Raw genomic sequence first — 18,691 nt, 5'->3', positions numbered from 1 at the left:
CTGGGTCTTTGGGCCTCTCACCCTCTACCTTCGGCAGAGAACACACCTTTTCTTCCCACTGGACCAAAGCTCCTTTTGTGTCTTCCACTGGGCCCTGCATGTAGCAGGTGCACGTTGCAGGGTTTCTGCGTGAACAAAACATACCAATTTGCACCAACCCCAAGCTGTGGTCACACGGGCCACAAGTCCCAGCCTGCACTCTGCATACACCTTTCTCTTTCCAGCCTCCAGGCCTTTGCTCCTGTGGTTCCTCCTGCCCAGAGGGCTCTGGCTGTGCTAACCATTTGCACTGTCCTGGAGGCAGATGGGACTGGTGGCAAAGCTGTTTGGATAATTCAGGGGGCAGATGAGAAGGACTGGCGCCGGCAGAAGCAGGGGGCTCGGGTGAGGAGGGGCGGACCTCGCTAAGCAGTTGGGTGTGGGGCAGGCCAAGGACAACTCTGTGCTTTCCATACCTGGTGCTTGGGAGCTGGGGCTGAGCCAGCCCCTTTCTCTGGGGCAGCAACAGGTCATGGATACCCCAGGCGGGCGTGGGAATTGGCTCTGGGGCTCACCCTGTGCTCTCCCCACCTCCTCCATCCTGCTCCCTGCCTGGCCTGTCTTCTTTCATCCCCAGCACCTCTACCGCCTGACATCTCCCTATTCCACCCAGACTCAGCTCCCAGTGCCGCCTCTTCTAGGAAGCCTTACTTGCTTGCAGCTGTGGGATGCTACAGCATTTTCGCTGCCCCTTTCAGAGCCCTAAATGCCTGGCGTCCTTGGTGAGGTACCTGGAGGGCAGTGACAGAATCTCCACGTCCAGAGTGTGACTGTATGCGCATGAGAAGCCTTAGAAAAATCCCCTAACCCTGGGCTTTTCAAACTCTGCCTCCGCAGACTGTCACTGACCAGCTTAAAGGGCATTTTCTCTCTCAGCTAATACTTACTGGAGTTTACAGTGGACCAGGCTCCATTTGAAGTGCTGGTCATGGTTTGTCTCTCTAAGTCCTCACAACAACCTAGGCAGTGGACATGATCTCTATCCCTGTTTTAGAAACTGAGCACACAGAGAGGTCAAGCATCTTGCCCAAGGTCACACCTCCAGGATGTAGGGGTGCTGGGATTCCATCCCAGGTGCCAGGTCCCAGGCCTTAACTCCCCTGCCAGCCTGTCTTTCTCTAATGCAATCAAACAGTGGCTTCAGCCCCATGCACTCAAGAAAACAGTGGACTCTGAATGGACTTTTTGCAACTTTGAGCTTTTCTCCTGTAAATGCCTCTACCCGAGACTTGCAGACTGCGGGTCTGGCCTGAGTGGGCAGTGTGGGTTGCTGTGAGCACGTGCTTACTGCATATCACTTCGGTGCTTTTTCTTGCCAATCAAATGAGATGGACTTTCTGGACACAAGCATTTCACAGGCAAAAAAAAGACGGTGCTGCAGCTTCCTGTCACCTGAACTTGCATTTCAGGATAATGATCTTGCCCCTGCCCCCGCTTCATTGCCATGGACTCTCAGTGACACCTCTGCTTAGTGGCCCCTGGGGAGTGGGTGTCCAAACCGCTGTGATTTTAGACTTGGCTGAGTGGTCTCAGGACAGGTTCTGCGACCACACTTCCTGGGTTCAAATCCCAGCTCTGCCACTTCTGTGTGTCCTTGGGCACTCAAGGTCCTCAGTTTCCTCATCTGAAAAATGGGGACAATCCAGCTCCAACTTTAGAGGGCTGCTGTGAGGATTAAATGGACTAACAGATATATGGTGCTTGGAACAGTGCCTGGAATGTAGTAAATGCTTTATAAGTGTCAGCTATTATTGTTGTCATTGTTGTTTTTACCGTACACTTATTAATTATTCCCAGTTTTCCCTTCCGGGGTTGCGACAGCAAACTGGGGTCCCCAGGGAGCCCCACCTCCCAGAGGCCACGAGCTTCCAGGCAGCCGGCCCCAGCTGCAGTGGTGGATCCTGAAGAGTTCGTGACAGTCTCATTTCCTGTAACTGTGACTGGTGGAGGAATGCTCATGGGCCTAGTTCTGACCAATGAGATGAGAGTCTGTGTGTGAGGGGGTGTGTTCCCAGACAGGTTTTCTCATAGACCCTGGGAGGCAACAGCCCTTTCGCTTCCCTGAGTCCTTGCCACCCTGTCCTGTGACTGCCCATAATGCCTGGAGCTGCCCCAGCCATTCCACAGAGCCAAAGAGAAAGACCGGGCCCTTGATGACATCATCAAGCCTTTAAGTTACCAACCCTCAAACAGCCCGATTCATGACCTCATCGTGCAAAGTTCATACTTCTTATTGTTTGGGCCAGCTTATTTGCAGCCCAAAGGAGCCTGCTGATAGTCCACGGTTGGTCACATTACATCTTTTTGAGATTAAGCCCATCATACCAGAGGAAGGGTCTGAGCTCAGCTGTGCTCTCAGGGAAGACTTCCTGGAGGAGGTGAGGCTAAAATGGAATCTAAAAGAAGGAGCAGGTGGACAAGGGGGGTAGGGCAAAGAGCAACATTCCAGGCAGACAGACAAAGGCCTGAGGCTAGAGACACTATAGCGTGTGTGTATGCACGCAAATAATCTCTGTGGCTGGGAGCCATGTGAGATGAGACTGGAATGGTGGGGTGGGCTGCGGCGGGGCCCTCGGCCAGGCTACAGAACCTCAGGCTATCATAGGGCGAAGCTCTGCGGTAGCCTTGATTTTGCTCAGCCAGGGTCTCCGCCTCCAGCTTTGTGTCTAGAATAAGTGTACTCAGCCTGCCTTCTGCCCCCTATTCCAGCTACACTCAGATGCTACCCTGAGAGTTGGGGCAGGGGCTCTGGGCCTTGTTTCTCCAGGTGTGATTCAGCCTGCCGAGCCTCTTCCAGCCCCCAAGGCACTCAGAAAAGACTCTGGCTGGAATCTGGGTCACTCTGCACGAGTCAGACATCCATCAGATAGGCAGTTACTAAGTGCCTACAAAGCAGTGTGCTAAGCACAGCAGAGAAAGGACCTGGTTCAAATCCCAATCCTGTTTCTTCCCAGCTGTGTGACCTTGAGCAGGCCACTTTACTTCTCCAAACCCAGTGTCTTCATCTCTTTGGAACAGATGGTGAAATCAGTGGTAGCTCTATTATCTCTGGTACTGGAAGTGGGGTGGGGGGAGAAGGAAAAGATAAAAAGATGCACAAAAAACTTCCTGAAAGTAAGGTTTGTAATCTAGGTGGTGGGAGAATAAGACAAGCAAACGATATACTGTTATGGAAAAAAGTTGAGAAGTGATGAAAGGTTAAGGGGAGGAAGTAGTAAGTCTAGATGGGAAGTGATGAGGGACATGCATTCCTGGCAGAAGATAAGGGCCACAGAGGCAGGGCAGCAAGATCTACAGGTTCCATCCTGTGCTCCTAAAGCTTTAGAACAGTACGCTGCAAATACAAGGGGGTGGACATAACTGTTGAATATGGGTGTCAATGAACCTGTAATAGCAAATCTCTGAGCCTGAGCCAGAAAGATGCTGATTCAAATCTGGGCTCTACCACTTACAGCATGACCTTGAATGAGTCACTTAACATTTGAGCCTCAGATTCCTTCATTGCAGATTCCTTCATTCCATCTAATTCACAGAGTTGTACCGTGGCATATGCAGGATACTGAACTAAATCCTATTTTAAAGCCCTAAGATACAGTGCCACCTCCTGCAGGAAGCCTCCCAGGCTCCCTCAGGCGGTCCCCCAGATCCTGCTCCTACCCCCTAGGTACTCCCTTCCCTGCTGTATTGTGATCGCCTCTTCTTCCTTTCCCACCAGGTTCTGGGCTTCAAAGAGGAAGAGGCAGGGTATCTCAGCATCTCTTGAACCTAGCTGCACCCGCACACGGAGTGGGCATCTACTGATGCCACATCCCTCCCCAAGCCTCCACCCAGGTAGACATGAGAGGGAGGAAGTGACTAAGTCTGCTGGGGGTGGAGGCAAGAGGGGTTCAGGAAAGTTTTGGGTGATAGCACTAGATCTTGAGTGTTGAATAGGAATTTACTGCTGGGGGGTGGGAGGAGGAGGTTCCAGGGAGGGAGGGGGGGAGAGGGAGAGAGGAAGAGAGAGGGAGAGGGAGAGGGAGAGAGAGGGAGAGGGAGAGGGAGAGAGAGAGAGAGGGAGAGAGAGAGAGAGAACTAAAGCAGGGAGGTGTGAAGGGAAGTAAATTGTGGGTCACACGGTATTTACCAGAGAGTGACTAAAGATGAGAATTCTGGCTTCAGATCCCAAAGGGTCTCAAATGCCATGCTGAGGATTCACCCCTACAGGGAGTGACTGAAAACTTGTAAACAAGGCACAGTGACAAAAATGACAGGGCTATGGGCCACCACTTGGGGGCAGGAACTGATGGAAGGATCAAAAAAAGGACCAAAAGTTCTACCTGGATGACTGATCATTGAAAATTGCTTAAATAATATATCCACAGCCCGCTACCCCTTATACTTGCAGAAAAGCCAATTTCCACAATCATTCCATGCTACACACACACAACAGCTGTGTGAAACCTAGGGGGCCAAGTGGTGCTGTCTTCATTACAGATGGACAAAGGCAGAGCCAGAGAAGGAAAGGACCTTGCCACGGTCACACAGGCAATGAGGGGGCTAGTCACAACCTGAAGCCAGTGTCCTGGCCCAGAGTGCTGGGGAGGCAGGCCTTTGGCCACTTGACAAATGTGCTCAGCACCTTCTAGGGCTAGACCCTGCAGACATGGAGATGACCTTTGACCTCTGAGCCATCTTGAGACTGGACTGGTCACCTGGGCCTCAGACCAGCTGCCTCTTGCAAGAGTGGGAGAAGCAGGACCCACTGAGGGGTGCGGTTTCTGTGGTCAGACAGGTCAGCAGGAGCTCACCCCCAGGACAGGCCTATCTATGAGTCCTCCAAACTGGACCCTGGGCTGGGGGCTGGAAGAGGGCCAATCCCTCTGTAAAGGGAAAGGGGCAGAGGGAGTGGCCCTTTGCTGCCTTTCTAAGAAGCCCCCAAATGCCCCCTCCTCCCAGCACCCAGGCCCCGCACAGCAGCAGCCTGAGTCATCATCCTGGTGGTTTGAATGGTAGCCGAGAAATCAGCCAGGGGGCTGCCTGGGGCTGACGGCCAAGGGTTGGAAAAACAAGGCCATTTTCTCTTAACTCCGGCCTTGGAATCTCAAGACAGGCTAGGGGGTGGGGAGCAGAGGGCAGGTAAATGCAGAATGGGTGGGTGTCAACAACCAGATGGGGCTGGGGTGGGGGGCGATGAGGAGGGGGAGGTTCAGAATCTGAGCTGTTGGCTTTTGTTTTCAAATGACCTGTTTAATAATTACCTTTGCAATCAAAGGAGCCAGGGCCCAGAGAAGGTGAGGATTCCAACCCTCCATACCCCAGCAAGCAGCCAGAGAAGAAAGTAAACAAGATGCCACTGGCTCTCATTCCATCTCGCAAACAATGGCGGGACTGAGCTGCCCGCTCACACACACACACATCGAAGTGAGATTTCCAGGGAAGAACTTTAACAGGCAGATAAGAGGCTCGGACTGAATTATTTCCCCACATCCCAGGAGCTCCCCTGAACTCAGCACCCAAGAGGTGTTAGCCTAGGGTTCCGGCATTTTAACATTAACCTTGACCTGTAATTTATTCATTCATTTTGCAGAGAAGGAGAACTACCTCCGCCTCAACGCCCGGAAAACCCAGCCAGCAACAACTTCATCCCTTTCAACAGTCACAATGGTGGACAAACAAGGGATTTAAGTTACAGCGGCTAGCTTGCACTCACACTCCACTGGGCTAGGGCTCCTTAAAAAAACACCACTCTAATCCAAGCACCCACTGGGGCTCACAAAAGTCAGAACCTGACCGGCAGTGGGAAAAATCCAACTTGTTTTTTTTTTTTTTTTTCAACCTCCCAAGGCCTTCAACTATTTTTCCTCCTGCAGCATCCAAGCCCAGCCTCAAGGCAGAGCCATAAACACGCCTGCTCCTCCCCCTTCCACGGTTCGGCAACCGCCCCCCCGCCCCCCCCAACCTTTCCGGACCCAGAGGAGAAAGAACCACAGCGACCCTCACCCGCAGCCCCCTCCTCTGCCCTCCCCCAGCCGCCCGCGCCGGCCGCAATCCTCGTAGGCACCTTGAGATAAACACCCACTAATGATTTTATGATTTTCTGCTCTGGGTAGCCGCGCTCAGCAGAATCCCTTCCCCCGCCCAGGCGACGGGGGCCGGCCCAACGGAGGGATTGGGGGATGGGGGGGCGTTAGTTTGTTTTTTACACTGCCGCGTCTCCACACCTGTTTTTCATTCATTCATTCGTTCGTTCATTCATTCATTAGCGGATTCGTCACAGCTGCCTCCCCGGCCCTCTGGATCTCGGGGAGAGGATGGGAGGGGGCTAGGGTGGGGGAGACAGCGGCAGGGGTGCATCTTGTAGGGAGGGTCAGGGGGGAAGGACCCCGTTGGAGGGCATTTTGGGTGGCTTTGTCAAACACAAGACGAGCGATGCGGCGGGGGCGGGGCGGGGGCGCTCCCCGGGGCTCGAAGTTGTTTTCCGAGCCGCGGCGGCGAGGACAGCCGCCCGGGTGCGCCTCTTTGTCTCTCCCCGGCCGGCGCCGCGTCCCCGCGCGCTCACCTGGTCTTGGAGGACAAGAAGGCAAGTTTGATCAGGCCGTAGGTGAAGAGCGGGATACTCTCCTTGGCGACGCTGGCAACTTGCAGCCGGTGCTCCAGTATGTGGAGTTCCATCGTCCGCCCGCGCTCCGCGGCAGCTCATCCGCGGGGGGCGAGCCGCGGCCCCCGCCCCCTGCACGCCCAGCCGGCACCAAGCGCCGCGGGCAGCCGGCCCGGTGACCGGGAGCTCGGCGCCGGGCGGGCCGGGGCGGACAAAGGGGAGGCCCGCCAAGCCGCGAGGGGCCGCGGGCGGCGGGCGAGGGCGGCAGCGCTGGCGGAGCAGCAGCGCGCGGCGCCCGGCGCGGAGAGCAGCTGGTGTTCGCTGTAACAAACAACTTGCCACTCAAACGTCGACCCGCTGGGCATGCGCGGCCGCCGCGGGGCGTGCCGGGACTTGTAGTCGCGCGGCCCGGGCGCCGGCGGCCGCTGATGTCAGGGGCTGGGCGGCCGCCCTAGGGGCCCGCCCGATGCGCTGAGGGAAAATGCTGGAGCGCGGGCCCCCACGGGCCCACGGGGAGGCGAAGGGCAGAAGCGGGGGCCTTTCGAGCCAGGCTGAGCCTGAGTGCAAGCTCTGTCCCTCAAGCTCAGGACTAGGCGCTTTTGGGCGCAAAGCGAGTCGCCCACAGAACTCGCGCGCTGGAGGAGACCTGAGTCTGGGAGGGGAGAGATTTGGAGAAACCGGTAATTACAGTGCAGAGAAGCAAAACAGAGAGGGGTGCGGAGGACAGAGACGGGGCCTTGGGGGGTTTTCTGGAGGCGGGGACATCCAGGCTGGGTTCTGAGGGATGAACGGGACCTCGCTGAGGAGGGGGAGGGGGCGCGCGGGCTTGGAGGCCAGCAGTCTTCCAGGCAGAAGGAACAGCGTGTCCAAAGGCACAGAAGCGTGAAAGCCCCCACGGTGCTGTGTTTGGCTTTGTTGGAGCGGAAAATGTGAGGGAGGAGAGGCAAGAGATAAGGCAGGCGCAGTCACCAGGAGTCCGGTCGAGAGGGTCATGTGTGCAGAGCTAATGAGGTGGCCGTTTATCCGGCGGGAGAGAGGGTGATGGGGACTGCGAATTAGGGAAAAGTCCGAAATACACCCGAAGGGCTTCCCACCCCAGGGCCGGTGTGCCCGTGACTACGTCCCGCAACGGCTCCCCCTTAATGGCTGACTGGAATTTTGAAATTTTCTAGGTTAAAGTTACTGGTGCTCTGCTCCTTGGCAGAGTAGTATGGGGACGTGATGGGTCAGGTTTACCTGCTGGGCCTGTCTGGGAACTCTCTTGGAGGAAGATTCTGGTCATGCCCTCTCACATTCCTCTCTCAGCCCACCTCTGTGAAGTAGGGACACATCAGGCTACCTCATTTCCACAAAGGGGCTTGAAGCCCGCAATCTGGTGGCTCTTAAAGTGTGTTGACCCCCTTCCCGGTTTACTTTCACTAAAGAATTTATCACCATCTAATAAAGAATATTCTTCTTTGTTTTGCTTGTCTGTCTCCCTCTTCTAGCATCTCAGCTCCACGAAGGCAGTGGTTTTTGTCTGTTCTCTGCTGTATTCCCAGTGCCTGAAATGTGGTTGGCAGGTGAGAGACATGCATTCAGTATTCATGGAATGCATAAATGCATACATCTATTCCTTTAGCATCTAGAGGCCTAGAAGGCCCGAAAAGAAATGCATTCAGGGGCCAGGCAAGTGTGAAGATGTGTGAAGCAGCTGGGTATCAGACAGGTGGAAATGGTACAGGAGAAGGGAGGCCAACCTGAAGGCATAAAATTTATTAAAACAAAACCCCCCAAACAAAAAACCAACAGGTGAAACCAAATAAACAAGGCTAAAGGCAGGATTTGGTCAGTTTTCTGACTTCTGCCTTAGATGGCCTAAGTCAGTTGTTTTTAATCTGCAAGCCATGACCCATGAGTGGGTGGTGAAATCAATTTAGCCGGGCATGACTAGGATTAAAAAATAAATTATATTGAATAGAAAATGACACAGAGCTTTGCACGTGGTATGGGTAGGTTACTATTATCTTTTCTGTGTTCCAGGAAACTTTCGTTTTGGCCACACGTGAACGTGTGGGCACACAGGCGTGTGTGTGCGTCTCTGTGTGTGCATGCACTGGATCTTTATGCAAAGGTATTTCTTTTTGTGCGTCTTGGTCAAAAACATTTGAAAACACTGGGCTTTCTAGTTAATCAAGCCAGACTATTGTCACGTTTGCAAATTTAGACCATGTTTGTTGGATTTATAGAATTGCTTTCACTGAGCTATATCTGGTGCTTAAGATTTCTGTGACACTGACACCTGAAATGAATGTTGGGATGTTGAGGAAACTGACCTCTAGGTCGCCAGATCCAGAGGATGGTTTCAGGCTGGGGCTAGGGTGAGACATTGACTCTGAAGGTCATGCAAGTACTGGCGTGGCGTGTTCTCATGGAATTCACTCCTCTCTTGATTCCTAGCACTGTACTCTTCTGGTCCTATCCTGGTTCTTCTGGTTTTCCCGCTTTGGTTTCTCCTCCGCCCAACCCTAAAATGAGCAGAGGCCCACCTGGTGTTCCTTCCTATAGTGTATTTTTACAGCAATGGCTGCCAGTGAATCATGCCTCCCGGTAAGCCATCCCACACTGACTTTGGGTTTGGCCATGTGAATTTCTTTGGCCAGTGAAGTCTTACCTTGGTAGCACATGTACTTGGTAAGTCCTGTGCATTGAGACTCGCCCACTTGGATACTCCCTTGAGGCCACTATGCTGTAAAGAAGCCCAAGTGAAAGTTAACATGGAAAGAGAGGCCCAAGTGTTCCAGCTGTTCCAGTTGAGCCCTGTCCCCTGCCGACAGCTGGCATCAACCAGACATGTGAGTCTTGGATCTTCTAGCTCACTGTCCAGATGAATGCAGCCCCATGAATGAGCCAGGTGAAAGCAGAAGAGGAACTACCCAACCAACCTATAGAAGAAGAATAAATACAGCTGACCCTTGAATAACATGGGTTTAAACTCCTCGGGTCCACTTATACACCGTTGTTTTTGATAGTGGATAATGCAGTGCTGCAAGATCCATGATCGGTTGCGTCTGTGGTTGTGGAGCCGTGGATATGCAGCCACGTATATGAAGGGCCATCTGTAAATTATAAGCAGATTTTCAACTGCAAGGAGGGTCATCATTCCTAATCCTCTCCTCGCTCAAGGGTCAACTGTAGTTGTTTTTAGCCGCTAAGATTTGGGATGGTTTGTTATGCAGAAATACCTAGCTGATACATTCCCTCAACCCTCATCTTCTCTCACTCTGTGGGTGGACTCAGTCTCTGGCTTCTAATATTTTGAGGGCCCGCAAATTGACAGTTCTAGCTCAGAACATGTTCCGGAGGCCCTGATTCACATATCTAACTTCCTAGTCGTTGGTTACATCCACCTAAATGTTCACAGGCTTGACCAGCCCAACCTGTTCACACCTTACCTCATCATCTAACCCGCCCCAGCCCTTTTCCTCTTCCTCCTGTAGTCTCTGTCTTGGTTGATGACATCATCGCCAATCCCTAAAGTTACCAGCCTGATATGGCATGTTGTGATTTCCAAGATGGTCGCAACAAGATTTTTTATTCTGCATGCTCTCCTGGCAACATGACATTGACCATCAACCCATTAGGTGGTGGCTCAATGTTCCTGCCTCTTGAATCTGAGCAGGCCTGTGACCACAGAGAAAACGACACCTGTGACTTCTGAAACTCAGTCATAGCTGCTGATCCTGTTTCCATCTGGTCCTCTTGGGGTACTCACTCTCTGAACGCCTCTGTCATGCTGTGAGAAGCATGGGCCACATGGACAGATCACAAGTGGAAATTTGGTTTGGTTTGTTAGGGCTGCGTAACAAAGTAACACAGACTGGAGAATTAAAAAACAGAAACTTATTGTCTCACAATTCCGGGAGCTAGAAGTTCAAGATCCAGGTGTTGGCAGGGTTGGTTCCTTCTGAAACCCCTCTCCTTGGCTTGTAGATGGCCACCTTCTCCCTGTGTCCTCACGTGGTCTTCCCTCTGTGTGTGTATCAGTGTCCTAATCTCCTCCTCTTATGAGGACACCAGTAATAATGATTAGAGCCCACCCTAATGACCTCATTTTAACTTAACTACCTCTTTAAAGACCCTATTGCCAAATACAATCATATTCTGAGGCAGTGGGGGTTAGGACTTCAACATATGAATTTTGAGGAGTGGTGGGCACAGTTTGGCCCATAGCAGTATTCCAGCCAGCAGCCCCAGCTGAGGTTTCAGTTGACAGCCAGCATCACCAGACCTGGGAAGAAGCCTTCACCTGACACAAATGAGAGACCCTGAGCAAGAGCCACCCAGCTGAGCCCAATCAGCCTCTCATGAGATATAATAATAAAATAATTATTGTTGTTCTAAACCACTGCATTTAAATAGCAATAGATTATTGGAATATTCTAGAATCAACCTGGTTGGTGGTGGTGACGAGGGACTGGGGGACAGGGGAGAGCTGACCTGGGAATTATCCTGGTCAGGATAATTGATACCTCTTGCTTCCCCGCTCTGCCATCTAATCAGTCACCAAGTCTTAATGATTTTGTTTACTGCACACCTCTGTAATCCAGCCTGTCTCTTCACCTTGACCATCATGTTCCCATGTCCTAGATTGTTACAGTGGCCTCCTAATGTCCATTCCATCCTCCTCGTGTTGCCAAGGTAGCTGTTCTATGCTGTGGCCCTACCACCTGTAACTCTTGCAGCGACCATGGCTCTCTTAAGAAAACCAAGTTCGGATCCTCCATAGATGGTCTTAATGTGAAGGGAAGGAGGCTTCCTGGCTCCTAAACCCACCCTCTCCAATATGGTAGTCATTGGCCAAACATGGTTATCGAGCATTTGAAATGGAGCTAATGCCATGAGAAGCAGAAACTTTCATTTTACTTCATTTTAATTAATTTAAAATTAAAAACTGATACTCAATTCAGTTATTGGAAAACATTCAAGTATGTTTGGAAAGAACTGCCAACTGTCCTGGTTTTCCTGGGACTGAGCTTTCAGGATGTGGAACTGGGAGTTTTAAAACCAGGACTTGGGTAAACAGGGATGAGTTGGTGACACTACTTTGAAACAACTTGGTTATGGAAATCTATGAAATCCAAATACAGATCAAGTGTTGTGGATGAGAATTAAGCATCTGAATGGAGATGTGCCGTAAATGTCAAATATATTCTGGCTTTCAAAGACTTGGTATGAAAAAAAAATGTAAAATATCTCATTAAAAATTTCGTATATTGATTACATGTTAAAACGATAGTATTTTGGATATTGGGTTAAATAGAATATATTATTAAAATTAATTCCGTCTGTTTCTTCTTTACTTTTTAAAATTTAAAGTCACGTATAGCTTGCATTATATTTTTATTAGGCAGCCGTGCTCTGGAGCAGTGGTTCTTAAACTGTGGCTGGTGTCAGAATCACAGGGGCACTTGGTAAAGATGCTGAGGCCCAGGCCCTGTCCTGCTTTGAGGAGCCTGGGTCTCTGTTCTTCATCAGGTCTCCAGGCCTCAATCACCCTGCTGTGGTGGGGTAGTGTGTGGGAATGTAGATGCCAGCAACCCCTTTCCTCTTAAGTCTGGGGTCTCTGGACCTAAGAAAACAATGCCCAAGAACCGGCAGGACTTCTCTCTCTGCCTGGCTAAGGCCTAGCATGGGTTTTACCAGCGTGGGCTGCTCAGATGGTGTAGGAATGGAAAAAGAAGAGAGGGAGGAGATGGCCAGGAGAGCTAAGGGGCATCTTTTTCTGGGGCTCTGATTCTTTCTGGATCCTTCCCTAGTCCCTAGGTAAGCTGACCTCAAATATCTTTCCCTGGGTTTGACAAACAACACTGAGGGCCGTGGGGCGTCACTGAAAGTTCTGAGCAGGGAGGAGCCCGATGAAATGGACGCCCTGTTGGCCTCTTCTGAGGGAGCCTCAGCCACCTCCCTTTCTCACAGTTTTCCACAGGACTGCAGGAAGAAGCGATTCCTCAGATTCTTTGCTAGAGATGACCCCTCCCACATGCTCACCTGCACTCCCACAGGAAAGGATTACTGGTCCCCAAAGTGCAGTGGGCTGAATTACTATACTATAAACTGTCACAGCTTAATCCCCATCAGCCGTCATCCTGGTCTCGGGCAGAGGCCCTTCCTTCGTGCTCCCAGGCCTGCCCAGCCTTGCCAGGAGCCCCCAGAGACCAGGTCCCAGCTCTCTGCTGCAAATCCACACTTAGACACCAGGCGTCACTCAGCCCCAAGGGAGAGAGTGTGTGGTATGGGAAACCAGTCAGCCAACCAACCAACCAACCAGCCAACCAACCAACCAACCAACCAACCAACCAACACTGCATCCTAGAGAACCAGGCCTAGTCTGAATTTGGCCTCTATCCCATTCAGTGCTGTGCAAATTACATCTTCCTCTGCTTTGGTTTCCTCATCTGCAAGATGGGCATAATGGTGCCTCTCTCATAGGGCATTCATGTGTAGGCTCCAGTGCTGCTCCTGGCACTCAGTAGATGCTCAGTAGATATTTGTTGAATGAATTAATGAATCAATGTGTGGATGGGCAGCTCTTTGGCAGTCTGTCCTCAAGGGCAGGCCCCCTCCGTGGTTTCTATTCTACCCCTTCCCGGCTTGTGGCTCCCCGCAGTGAAGGAAGAAAGTAAGGAAATGGGTGTGTCTAGGGCTTCTGCCTGCGTATGCCTCATTGCATCTGATTCCCTATAGAGGTAGGGATTCATATGCTCATTTTACACATGGGGAAACTGAAGCTGGGGGAAGGTCAGAAGGAGAGGACCTGAGGAACAGCTTTTCTTGGGTCTCCCAAGGGCCTGCACCAGGGCTGAGAACACAGTGCTACTAAAGGAAGGCCCACGGGTTGAGTCAATGCATGAACATCAGGCACCGTGATGACACTGGGAGCCCCATCCCCTTTCTTGTGACATCCTTGGGCAGGGCTAGGGCAGGACAAGAGGCACCAGAGTCTGTCTTCTCTCTCTGTCTTGGATTATTTCCTTTCATACCTTCCTCCTGCCTCCTCCCCTTCTACTCCTTAGCCTGTGCCCTTTCAGCAGTATTTTCTCCTTTCTTTCCCTTTCTTCCTTCCTTTCTTCCTTTCTTTCTCTCTTTCGTCCTTCCTACCTTTCTTTTTCTTTCTTCCTTCCTCCCTTCCTTCCTTCTTTTCTTTCTTTCTTGTTTCCTTCTTTCTTTCTTCCTTCCTTTCTTTCTTCTTCTTTCTTTCTTTCCTTCCTTCCTTCCTTTCTTCCTTTCCTTCTTCCTTTCTTTCTTTCTTCCTTTCCTTCTTCCTTTCTTTCTTTCTTCCTTCCTTCCTTTCTTTCTTTCTTTCTCCTTTCCTTTCCCATCCCTTTCCTTTTCTTCCTTCTTTCATTCTTCCTTACTCCCTGCTTCCCTCCTTCTCCCCCCCACCCCGACCTTTTGTTATAATCTGTGACTGAGGACCAGACTGCATAGCGTCTAAGAACCAAAAGGTTGACATGCTGGAATATAGAGGCTGAGGGGCCTCCACACCCCTACCATTCACACCCCAGTACCTCAGTTTCCTCATCTGTAAATTGGTTTGTTTTAAGGACTTGGGGTGGTATGTGTAGGTGCTGAGTACAGGCCTGACCGACGGGAAGAGCCTGATGGGTGTGAAGTGTTGCTGGTGTTATTTCACCTGTGCCTAAGGCAGGCCTCACTGCAGCTCTTTAATGTCGTGGGAGCTGATTCTGGAGAGCATCAAGGTCTGAGATTCTGAAGGTATGATTTGGGGTAAATTTTGCGTCAATTTCGTGATCACTTAAATGCAAGTGTCTGGATGGCTGCTTCCCAGGAAAGTGGTGAGCCGTTGGTCATTAAGTTGTTGGGAAAATGACAGCTGAGTCCTGTGGAACTAACACACAGCCTAGTTTGGATTGTAAGCTCAGGGAGGGCAGGGCTGGGATGATGTGTGGCCTTCCCTGGGGTGGTGTTCATTCCAGGCTTGTGGAGTGACTCAGGATGCACATGTGGTGACTGGCAAGTAGGGGTGGCCTGAGGGTCCCGAGTAACCCTAGATCCAAAGTAGCCCCAGAGTTCCTTCTTGGAAGATCACAGGAGAGAGAGCTGTACTCAGGACATCTTTTTGCACATTGCAAAGGTGATTTGCTCTCTTGGGAAGGAATCTGGTCTCTTTAATATCCTTTGTGAAGATGCAGAAACATCTGCAGTGGAGACTGCTGGGATTGCTCATGAGATATTAGCCACATCTCGGTGAAAAGAGCAATTTATCAGAGGACGTTCCTTCCAGTGACAGAGAACCTTTCAGAACTTGATTGCACTTAATGTACCAGCCTTTCCAAAGTATTTTATTCCACCCTCAAATGAGATAATGAAGCCCTTTAATTTACTGTTCAACTCCCAGACAGAGTGAGCTGGTCAGGCCCGAGGGGATAGAAGGCTGGACCCAGGCTCAGGAGGCCCAGTGCACCTGGTGTGTCGTCATGGCCTTCTCAGCCTGGAGCTGCCCATCTCCTGTTGGGAGGTGGCATGGAGCCCCAGGCAGCCCAGGGTAAATCCCAGTCTTGCGGTTTCCTTCCTGTGTGTCCCCAAGCCAGTCACTTACTCTCTCGAAGCCTCGGTTTCATCATCTGTAGAATGGGGATGGATGGTAACACTGGCGCAGCAGGGTTGTAGTAATGATTAGGGATGATATGGCTAAGAGGGCAGTGCCTGGCACTGGGTAGATGCTCAATAAATGACAATTGTCATTGGGTAGTGAAGTCGAGCCTTGAGACCTCAGAGGAAGTCATTCTTGCTGCTGGTCCTGGGGAACGTTCACATCCATGGCTCTGCCCTGGAATCACACCATCAGCACCAAATGAAACAGCCTTCAAGGCCTTCACCTCCTGCTTATCCGCCCATCCCATCCTGACCATTTCAGTGGATCTCGCCCACCCAGACAAATAGATGATGGATGGATAGCTGTAAAAACTCAGCCGTGGGCAGCGTCAGAGCCCATGCTGGACCTTGCCCAAGCCTTCTCCAGCCTCTCGTTTGGACCTGGGAGCTCCTTGACCTCACCCACCCTAGTTCTCACATACATGATGGTGCAAGCCCTGGGTACATCTAAGGGGCCTCGTCAGATTTGTGTTGATCACAATACTCTCCCCACAAAGCAGTCAAGTTGATTGCTCTTAACGATATCAGTATGTTATGATACTTTTCCAAGGATGCAAGTAAAGCATTCTGAGAAAGGGATGTATTTTCTAATTTGCCCAGAGGTCATTATAGATGAATGGTTTACCCTTCTTTCCCCCCCTGCCCCAGTGGCCTTCCCCAGCTCAACCTCACACTCCCCTTACAGTAGGATTCTGGCATTTGTCCTCTGTTTCCTGCTCTGGCCCGGGGGGACCAGCCAGGACACGCACTGTTGGTCTCATCTCTGCCTGGCTTTCTGACCGGCTCTTGTCTCCAGCCCAGACTGATTCCTGTCAACACCCCCTCCTCCCCTCACTCTGTATACATAGCTCTTCACCTGCTCCTGCTGCCTCCCTCCTGATCAGCATCCAGACTCACCCTGTGTCTGTACCTGTGGTGGCTGATGATGGCCCTTAAAGATCCCTGGAACCTGCAAATGGTGCCTTATATGGAAAAGGGGTCTTTGCAGATGTGATTAAGTTAAGGCTTTTGAGATGGGGAGTTCACCCTGGATTATCCAGGTGGGTCCAATGTAATCACAGCATCTTTACAAGAGAGAGACAGAGGGATATTCGACACAGGCAGGAGAAGGTGACATGAACACAGAGGCAGAGATTGGAGTGATGTGCCTGCAAGCGTAGGAATGCTGACCACCATCAGAATCCAGCCACCAGCATTCTCCCCTGGAGCTTCTGGAGGGAGCACAGCCTTGATGACACCTTGATTTCTGCCCAGTAACACAGATGTTGGATTTCTGCCTTCCAGACCTGTGCGAGAATAAATTTCTGTTGTTTTAAGACCAAATTGGTGGTCATTTGTGACAGCAGCCATGGGAAACTAGATCAGTGTTCATCCTCTCTGGGGAGATCCTTTGCCCAGTCCAGCTTAGCTCTAGGCCCTAACTCTGTTTTGGTCCCCATGGTCCTGGCCCTGAAGGGAGCTCCCTAGCTCTTCGGATGGGCCTGGACACTTGATGCTGTAGTGCCAGATCCCACTCCTGACAGGGGCTTTGGGGACCTTAGAATCAGCTGCATAGGTGTTATCTGCTGGCGATCAACCCCAGGACCCACTGGGTGGTGGGCCCTCCAAGAGAACCTTAAGCTTATCCCTCCTCCCCTGTGGAATAATCAAGGCTCATTATAGGTGGGGAGCAGATCAGACAGTTCAGAAGAGCATTGGCTGAGGTCCTACCTTGTGCGAACTATATGATGGGTGCTTGATATACATTGTCTCTTCTATTACCTTTCTCCAGTCTGGGGATAAAAATGGTAAAAAAAAAAAAAAAGTATTCCTCTGGCTTATTTCCTTCCTGCTCTAATGGGACCTGTTTGCCTTTCAAAGTTTCCAGGAGCCCTGCAAGGGGGGTGGTCTCACTAGTGCTCACTAACATTCTTCCATCACTTCTTATTGCCATTTTCCTCCTCCTATGATTGACTTTCAAGCTGGGATGGCTGCTCTCAAGCTTTCTGCTGTCTCCTTCCCCCTTGCTGTGGCCCTGGCTCCTCAGAAGGATGAAGGTTGGTTCCGCCACAGCCCAGGCCTCTGAGCCTAAAAGGGAGTTTCCTCTCCGCACTTGTCCCTTCAGGCTTGCTCTCCATGGTCACACAGCTGCAAAATGTGCCATGTCAGCTCTCAGTATTGTGCAGATATCTTAGGGAAAGGGCTGGCCACAGATTGTATTCTCCCAAAAATGGAAGCAATGATGTCTCCCATCCCACGTGGTCTTCCTGCGATGTGACTCTGACACTCCTTCTCCTCGGATATGGATGGATTTGTGACTGTGGCAGAAGTGACACAATGGGTCGTAAAGAGTGATGTAGCTTGCACTGGTTTGCTTGGGATGCTGGCTCAGGGGACCCAGCCACCATGCTATGACAAAGCCCAAACAGTGCATGGAGAGGCCCACTCGGAGAGGAACTCAGGTTCCCTTCCCATGGCTTGCGCCCACCTTCCAGCCATGTGAGTACGCCATCTTAAAAAGTGAACGGTCCAGCCTTAGTCAGCCACCCTAGCTAATGCCAACTGTAGCAGAGATGAGCTGTCCCCACGGAGCCTTGCCCAAACTATGGATTCATGAGTAGAATATATGTTTGTTGTTGTTTGAAGCCGCCGAGTTTGGCATGGTTTGTTTCACTGCAATGGACAATGGATACAGAATTCCTCCAGTTTTCTTTTGTATTCTCCCTCCCTGGGACTCAGACCTGGAGCCGTGGGACTGAGCCCAGGGCCAACCTAAAAGAATGATCTGGCTCCATCCACTTGGGAATTACATTTCCCTTCCCTCAGGCTGAGCCTCTTCCTGGGAAGCTCTTGGGTACCTCTCGCAAACTGACCCATGGGGGCAACTTCACTGGTCCTCTGGAATTGACTGGACATCCTTAAATCCTGGAGGACCAGAGTTTAGACTAAAGCTGGGACATCTCCTTTCCTTCCTTCGTATCCACCCCTAGTCACAATCTCAGTTATTTTATGAGGGGGAAACTGAGGCTCAGAGAAATTGAATCACCCTCCCAGGGAATACAGCTAGGAAGTGGAAGACTGAGATTTGGATCCACGTCTGTCTGCCTTTCCACTACCCTGAGGGCTGCTTCTCTGTGTTATGTGCAGAGGCTGATGATCCAGAGGGGTCCCCTTGTGTCTCACTAAGGCCATAAGCCACTTCATCATCCTCTCACAGATTCCCCTCAAAAAAAGATATACGTTTAAATGGCTAATAAGCATATGAAAAGGCACTCAACCTCATTAGTAGCCAGGAGATGCAAATTAAAACCCCAAGTGGGAATTCCCTGGCAGTCCAGTGGTTAGGACTCTGCCCTCTCACTGCCAAGGGCCTGGGTTCGACCCCCGGTCGGGGAACTAAGATCCCACGAGCCATGTGGCGTGGCCAAATGAACA

The 18,691-nt window shown here is 51.3% G+C and overlaps 1 protein-coding gene and 1 long non-coding RNA gene across 2 annotated transcripts in view; one reads left to right on the top strand and one right to left on the bottom strand.

Annotated features, from left to right (window-relative positions):
* The window catches only part of CASTOR2 (cytosolic arginine sensor for mTORC1 subunit 2), a 55,133-nt gene extending 48,305 nt beyond the window's left edge, over window positions 1–6,828 (bottom strand). The window contains exon 1 of the mRNA XM_060122944.1: window positions 6,581–6,828. Coding sequence (XP_059978927.1) covers window positions 6,581–6,693 — 113 coding nt within the window. The 5' untranslated portion in view covers window positions 6,694–6,828. The remainder of the gene's footprint in view (window positions 1–6,580) is intronic.
* Window positions 6,829–7,101: 273 nt separating this feature from the next.
* Window positions 7,102–16,557, top strand: LOC132506115 (uncharacterized). The gene is made up of 4 exons (XR_009535713.1): window positions 7,102–7,299; window positions 8,107–8,181; window positions 8,642–8,732; window positions 16,126–16,557. It is a non-coding gene; the product is annotated as an uncharacterized LOC132506115 (long non-coding RNA).
* Window positions 16,558–18,691: the final 2,134 nt, after the last annotated feature.

This window comes from Lagenorhynchus albirostris, chromosome 15 (assembly GCF_949774975.1).
Source record: "Lagenorhynchus albirostris chromosome 15, mLagAlb1.1, whole genome shotgun sequence".
Taxonomy (NCBI): domain Eukaryota; kingdom Metazoa; phylum Chordata; class Mammalia; order Artiodactyla; family Delphinidae; genus Lagenorhynchus; species Lagenorhynchus albirostris.
Note: the sequence above shows the minus strand (reverse complement) of the source record. Positions and strands in the feature narration are given on the sequence as shown.